The sequence below is a fragment of the Papio anubis genome, chromosome 16 (assembly GCF_008728515.1).
Source record: "Papio anubis isolate 15944 chromosome 16, Panubis1.0, whole genome shotgun sequence".
Lineage (NCBI taxonomy): Eukaryota > Metazoa > Chordata > Mammalia > Primates > Cercopithecidae > Papio > Papio anubis.
Genome location: NC_044991.1, coordinates 66,003,939 through 66,011,210, shown reverse-complemented (window position 1 = coordinate 66,011,210; position 7,272 = coordinate 66,003,939). Strand labels below are relative to the sequence as shown.

The following is a 7,272-nucleotide window of genomic DNA, read 5'->3' as shown; positions in this document are numbered from 1 at the left end:
GAGTTGGCACCGCTGTCCGGAGCCTGCCTAGTGTCTCCTTCGACCTTTAAAAGACTAGAAGGACAGAGCTGGTGCAGCGTGACGCTCCCACCTTTCCTTCCACTATAGAAGTCCGGGATTTTTCTGAAGGAGACACACGGACTCGGAGCGCACCCCAGGGTCCGTGGACCCGCTGAGAAACCTTGGGAGTTGGGGCGGGGGATGAACAATCAGCATCAGCTCCCCACCCCACCCCTCCGCCCCAGGCCTGGGAGACGTCAGTGGTCATGGGAAGATGGGAAACTGAGGACCCTTCAGCCAGTCCCGTATCCTGAACGCGCGACAATAGTGACACCAGGGAATTAGGCCGAAGGTAGCAGACCTCTCAGATGGCCCTTTAAAGCCACAGTGATAACTGAGGGCACCTGGTCCTATCCCTCCTCCCTTCCCACTCCAGTTCTGTGGCCGCAGAACCAGGATGATGCGAGGTCACCTCTGTCGCAGGCGCTTTAGGGAGCACGCCCACACGGATGCTCTGCACACACGCACACATTCTCACAACACACAATGCAGCCTCCCCAACTCCACACGCATATCTTCACCTAGCCTCTCACACGCCCCTTGCAGGCGGGCGAGGAGGAACACACACCCTACACAGGCATTCTCCCCGGCTTCTTTCTCCAGCACCATTCGCACCTGGAGAGGTCGTTGCTAACGAAGCCTCTGCCTCCGTGGTGAGAGAGGACACCGGAATCCACCCAACCGACTTGCACTCCTAGTTGCCCCCAGAAAGTCTGACTCTGACCTTTCCCAACAGTTCCTGGACTGGCCCTCCTGGAGACAGTGCAAGTGCTGCCGCTGGAGTGGGATCAGCACAAAAAATGACTAGATCTTTTGGGTAATTCAGGCAAACACTTTATCAGACAGGCTACCCAAGATAAGGGGAGACTGGGGCCCTACAGCTTGAGGCTGTCGATTCTAGAGTCAGATCCCTTTGCTGTGGCTGTGCAAACCCCACCTTGGATTGCAGGGAGGGGTTCTCCGCGGTGGGAGATGCCTCCTGCCAGGCCAGATTGGCTCCTGGCTCTGGGGGCCTGGCAAAAGGCACAGCCCACTTTTGATTTCCCTTATAGCCCTCTTCACAATCTGAAGTCAGGCTGTGGATTCCTGCCTGCCCTTGTTTATTGCCTGTCTCCACCTCACTAGACTGTAAGCTCCAGGAGGGCAAGGCTGAGTTTCTTTCTCTAGGTTTCCAACACTGCCCCAGCCCTGACCGGCTGCTTATAAATATTTGTTGAACAAATTTATAAGGTTCTGGTCCATAAAAGCTCCTCCTGTCCCACTCTGTTTTGAGATTGGAAGTTGAGAACCTCCACCAAAGTCTCAGACGGACCCGCCCCGGGGGAGAGATTAGAACAAACCTCGTCCCGGCAGCTGAGGGGGCCGATACAGCACTCTCCGTCTTCTGCTTCTTCCTCATACCTGAAGCCTTCTCGACACCAACTAATCTTTGTGCTCCCTAGAGCCCTGCCCCGACCCTTTAACCACAGCTGCTCCCCATGTCCGGTTTCAGCCGGCGGGAGCCAGTTCCCACTCCTCCCAGCGCCAGGGGATCCCGGCTGGTACGAACTTACAAACCGGACACCAGGCCGCGCAAGCCTTTGTCTCTTCTTTATTTGCGGATATAATTATGCACCGCAGTCTAAATTAGAGATAGATTTTTTTCTGATATACATTTCATCTTATTCACCACGAGCACACCACACGCACAGTAGAACAGTTCCACACCTGATAAATTGCACAAGATGAGAGTTTAGATTCCTGAAAACCGGCAGGCAAGCTGGCCCCGCCGCGGCTTCTCGCCTCCCGGCTTCGTTGAAGGAAATCTCCCGCCCGAAACGGATTTCCCAGTCAGCCTTTCCCGCTGCAGGGTTGAAACGTCTCCGGAATGGGAAGCGCTCTTGCTGGAAATGGCTGGACGCTGTAGATTCCGAGCACTGGATGGATGTGAAATGTCCCCCCAAGGTCAAGTTTCCACGCCTGCGAGCTGCGCCCCCTCTCCCTCACTTCCCAACCCCCTCGGTGACTGGAACCAAAGTGTCAGGGCCCCACTTGGAAGAACAGAGAACCCTGCCCGCAAATGCGCCCTGCCTTCCCCCAAAACCAGGGTGTTGTGGAAAAGAAAAGACAACGGAAATGCAGACGCGATGGATCGTGAATCCCTATCCCCTCCCACCCCCCATCCCCGAATAATCAGAAACTAGGAACCAGAGATGTTTAAAGCTTGGCTTCCCAAGCGCGGCGGGGGGGCGCACTGGGCTGGTGGGGAAGGGGGGAGGAGAGAAGGGGCAGAACGCGGAAGCGCGGCAGGGGCTCGCCCTTGAGCCCTAGTCCTCCGCGTTGGTTCGGTAGGCCTCGATGAGGCCCTCGAGGGAGTGCACGAAGCCGGACACGCTGCAGATGCCGCCGATGACGAAGATGGCGACGTCGAAGAAGACTTGGTGCCACAGCAGCTTGCGCCAGAGCAGGCGCAGGTGAAAGAGGCTGGGCAGCAAGAAACAGAGGCCGGCGCCCGTGAGGCTGCCGGTGAGGCCCATGAGCAGCGCGAAATGCGGCACATAGATGGCCATGAGCAGCGTGAAGACGACAAGCGCGCAGCGCAGCGTCAGCCCCCAGGACTTCAGGCGCCCGTCGCCGCCGTAGCAGGCCGGGAAAAAGGCGCGGCTGCCTTCCTGGAAGAGCGACTTCTCCAGAACCTCGACAGCGGCGAAGAATGGCAGAGGATAGGACAACAGCGCCTTGGCCACCAGAAAGATGTTGACCACGGCGCGGATGGAGCCAGGCAGGTTATCCGTGATGACCTCCTTGGTCTCGTCGGCCCAGGTGAGGTAGGCGACGAGTGCGAAGAGGCCCTTGAGCACGCAGGCGGCGATGTGCGTCCAGTTCATCATGCAGTGGAACTCGCTGGGCTGCTGCATATTGCCCTCCAGCGAAGGCAGGAAGATCTGCGACGTGTAGCTGAACACAATAATACCAATGGAGATGGGGAACTTCTTGACGTCGATGTAGAACTTGACCTTCTCCCAGGCCCAGTCGCGTGCCCGCGATAGACAGTAGGCTATGACTAGGATATTGATGACGAAGTGGGCCAGAGTGCACAGCAGACTGAACTTGGACACGGCCTTGAGGTTCTTAAGGAAGGCGCAAGGCAGGAGCACGGCCGTGGCGATAATGGACCAGGACTTCTGCGACACGGGCAGCCCCGGGAAGCTGTTGTACATGAGGTTGCCACTCACCACCACGTACAGGATGCACGTCATCACTAGCTCGATGATCTGCGCCACGTTCACCACGCGGCCGCCCAGGGTGGGGAAGCGCGGGGCGCAGCAGGCGTTGGCTATGGCCACGTAAGAGTCCCGCACGCGCACCACCTCGCCGTCTTCATTTTCCTCGTACAGGCACGCGATGAGGATCTTGCCGGTGTAGCAGCACACCACGGCGGCGAAGATGATGAGGAACAACCCCAGGTAGCCGCCGTGCAGGATGGCGTAGGGTAGGCCCAGCACGAACATGCCCTGTGGGGCGGAGAGGCAACCAGACGCGGACGCTCAGCGAACTTAGCAACCGATGAGGGGCCCGGGGGGCGTGGCTTAACGCTGTGGCCCGAAGGGGGCGCTAAGGACACTGAGAATTGGGTCTGAGCCGCCGGGGAGGAGAGGTTAAGGGCAGGCTGCGGGGTGGATGTAGGGGAGCTAATAGTGAGCCCCGGTGTCGAGCCAGAGATGGAGAGGGAGGGATGTATGGATGGATCTGAGAAGGAAAGGTGAGCTAATGGCTGGAGGTAGCGAGAGAGCTAGGGTGGGAGAGGGCTGAGAATAGGCAGAAGCCACAGGAGGCAAAGGAGATACTTCGGGATGGTTTCTGGGGACACGACCAGAATGAGGAGTTGGGGGAGGAGTTGAGAAGGGGCAGGAGGGAGGGTAGTCGGAAAGGGGCGCTAAGAAAGGTAGCGAGCTGGGCCTGAGCCACTGGAAAGAGAGGGCACGGGATTTGTGATGGGGCTGGAATGGGGCACGGGAGCTAAAGAAGGAAACTCGGGAGTCTCAGGCTCAAACCAGAGGAGGAAACGTTGAAGGCGGCAGTTGTGGCGGGGAAAGGAGATAGGGTAGAGAGGGTGAGGGGCTGAAGGTGGGGCAAAGCCCCTGGGAGGCAAGAACAGAGACAATGTGGAGTTGCTTGGGGGAGCATGGCGCGGGGAGCAGGAAGCAGGGTTGGAAACTGAGAGTCTTAGGACAAGGGTGGAGTTACAGTGTGGCGAGGGCGAGTCCTAAGGAAGGGGACTAAGTGGAGGCTGCGGAGGCAATTAGGAGGTGGAGCTTGGCAAGAAGGCGCCAGCGCGGCGGGCCGGAAAGCCGAACCGAGCAGGAGTCTAGAACCAGAAGGTTCAGGGTCGGGCGGACTGGGCTGTATGGTTTAGAATCCACATGGGGACTAAGAGCTAACGAAATCCAGGGTCCTGGAGGCCTACGAGACTCCAGCCTCCTGCCCTGGCCTCCCTTGGGGCCTATCAAACGGAGCTTTGAAAGAGGCCCCGGGAAGGCGCGAGAGACAGCGAAGGCGGGAGCAGCCCCGGGTCCGTGATCCAGCAAGGCCGTCTCGCCGGGCCCGGAATGGAAAGCGCCTTGGGTCGGGCCATCTTGTGTTCAGGGCCCGGTGGAGTCCTGCTGACCCCGAGATATCGAGCAACCCCTGGAAGGCCTCTGCTCCCAGGAAACCTGCCTTCCGTGGCCCCAGTGATAGTGCGCTCTAGGAACGCCGCGGAGCCAAGCTGTAAGGGTCCAGGGGTGCCTAGAGCTGAAGTCTCCTTCCGCCCAGAAAGCCGCAGCCTGCCAGCCACTGCTAGCTCGGAGGTCGTTGCCACGACTCCAAACCTGCTCCCGGTGGAAGAGTCCTGCGCCGCCTGGTGGGGAGTGGGGGGTGGGAATAAGGGGAGAGGGCCTAGAGAGCAGGGGTCATTCTTAGCCTCTGGAGAGGGCTTCGCCAGGATCACATGCGGAGAAGCTGGCCGCCTCTTTGCGGTGCAGACGGGATTTCGGGCGAGAGGGGCGAGTCTGTGCACAGGTAATGCCGGATTATTGCGGACTAAATGTGCTTGTGTGGGAGCATGTGTGTGCGTTCGTGTGTGTACACCTGTATGTCTCCAACAGGAAGCACCTGAGGGAGCAGGCTGGTTCCTCTCTGCATGCCTCTGTGCATGTGTGTATGCATATGTTCAAACGAGTATTCGTGTGTTTGGTATGTGCAGGTACATGCTTTTGTGTATGGAGATGTAGGGGTGTATGCAGGTGCATTTGGGGATAGTACTGTGGTCTATATATAGATGCATGTCGTGTGCGCCTGTGCCTGCGCGTTTGTTCGTGGGAAGGGGGGCTGTGGGTATGTGGTGTGCCTGCCTGTGTACGTGTGCGTGTCAATGCGTGTGTGCGGGGGGAGGAGACTCCGAGCTCAGCGATTTCCCCTTCTTCTTTCCTCCCAAAAATGCAGCTGTGAATCCGTTCCAGAGTCCAAGACCAAATCGTGCCCTCCAATCCTGATTTTCTTTCTTTCTCATCCCTCCCTGCTCCCCCCGCCCCAATTTCCTTCACTTTTGCAGTGTCTCCGGACAGGTGTCTCAGACCGAACCTCAGCCTAGCGGTCTTGCAGCTGGTGCCATGGAAGGGAGTGTGGGTTAGGGCGGGAGACACCGCCTGGGGGCGTAGGTCCCCGCGCAGGGCTTGGAGGGATGGAGAAAGGGAGATTCCTGGGTTCAGGAGGGGGTCTCGAGGCCGAGATCACCGGGTGACTCTGTCGGGGGCAGAGCCTGGCAGGCTGAGCTGGGAGGGGGGAGGGCAGGCAGAACTGGGAATCCCGCGCTCACCTGGATGGCGTTGGTCACGTTCCAGCCTGCCTCCCACGCCGTGATCTTGGGCTTGTCGTGGCCCCCGAACTCACCACCAGCTCCCACCTGGTCCTTGGAACCCGAGGGCGGCAGAGGAGCGCCGCTGCCGCGCTGATAATGGATGTCTCCCTCGACGGGCGGTTCAGCGCCCTCGTCCCCGCAGGGCTCGCCCTCAGCTTTCAGGATGTCCATCTGCAGGCCCTGGCGGTGCTCAAAGTCGAGGTCGTCGCAGTGCGCGAAGCCCACCGCCTCCTCATCCGTGGCCGCCTGAAAACCCATCCTGGCGAACATGCCGCTCACCTTGGCCTGGGACTTGTTGGACACGGACGTGGCCACGTTGGACAGCTTGCTGCGGAGCAAGGTGGCCATGGCGGCGGTGGGGACAGCGGAAAGGACAGAAGGACCCGAGGATGCGGGGAACGCGATGTAAGACGGCGAGGGCCGGGGGGGCGCAAAGTCGCTATCTCCGCTTGCTCTCCGCGCGGCGCCCCGGGGCTCTCTGGCTCATGACCCTCGCAGCCGGCGTTCGAGGCTCGCTCAGGGCTGGACCGGGCAAGCTGGCAGCAGGTCTGGCAGAGCGACGGCGGCGGCGGCAGTGGCTAGTGCACTGCGGAGCTGCCGCGGGGCGCGGGCTGGGCTGCGGAGGGCGGCGGCGGCGGCGGCGGCGGCAACGGCGTCAGAGCAGCTACGCGAAGCTGGCGCGGCGCCCCCACCGGTGCGCGGCCCAATGCGCTCCCGCCCCTCGGAATCAGGCGGTGCGGGGGTGGGGGCCTGGAGAAAGGAAATGCCCGGAGGCAGGGGACGTGAGGAAGGGGCTAGGATAAGAGAAAGGGGGCGCCGAGGGATTCAGACGTGAGCTGGGGGCAGGAGAAGGGCGCCCTTGGGAAGGAGGCGGGAGGGAGCGCGTGAAAGAGGGAGCGCCCAGGGCAGGGGATGTGGTGGGGGGGGGGGCGAAGTGCTGCATTTCTAGGGGAGGTGCTAAGCTCGCATCCTGGCCCTTCCCACCTCGCCGCCGCAGGGAGGGAGGGGGCCGGCGTGGGCTGATGCTCGTAGTCTCCCGCCCCCGGACCACCCCCTCCAGAGTCCGGGAGCTGTGCAGCCCCAGATCCTCTGGCTAAGGACTGGTCTGGGCGCCCCGAAAGCCCGCAGGACTGAGTTGTCAGTCTCTGGAGGAGCAGGTCGTCTAGAAGTCAGTCTGTTTCCCTGGCACCCATCCTTCGCGCTTAAACCTGGCCGCGAGTCCCCCTTGAAGGTAGAAGTGTCTGGCATGGATCGCTCCCGAGGAAGCTCAGCCTCAGGCTCAGTCACCTGGGCTCTCTCCGACCGTCCAGGGACGCCGCGAGGAAAGCGATCGT

General features: G+C 60.6%; 1 protein-coding gene across 1 annotated transcript; it reads right to left on the bottom strand.

Annotated features, from left to right (window-relative positions):
• Nucleotides 1-1,630: 1,630 nt before the first annotated feature.
• SLC32A1 (solute carrier family 32 member 1) lies at nt 1,631-6,819 on the bottom strand. Its single transcript, XM_003904749.4, has 2 exons — nt 5,897-6,819; nt 1,631-3,554 (listed from the first exon to the last, which is right to left on the bottom strand). The coding sequence occupies exons 1-2, from the start codon at nt 6,284-6,286 to the stop codon at nt 2,367-2,369; spliced, it is 1,578 nt and encodes a 525-aa protein (XP_003904798.1). The 5' UTR covers nt 6,287-6,819; the 3' UTR covers nt 1,631-2,366.
• Nucleotides 6,820-7,272: the final 453 nt, after the last annotated feature.

What these genes read in the sequence shown, in the direction of transcription:
- SLC32A1 (XM_003904749.4), bottom strand. Translation starts at nt 6,286, where the DNA reads ATGGCCACCTTGCTCCGCAGCAAGCTGTCCAACGTGGCCACGTCCGTG. An exon ending in ACGTGACCAACGCCATCCAG is followed by an intron (nt 3,555 to 5,896) that starts GTGAGCGCGGGA and finishes TCCGCCCCACAG; the next exon opens with GGCATGTTCGTGCTGGGCCT.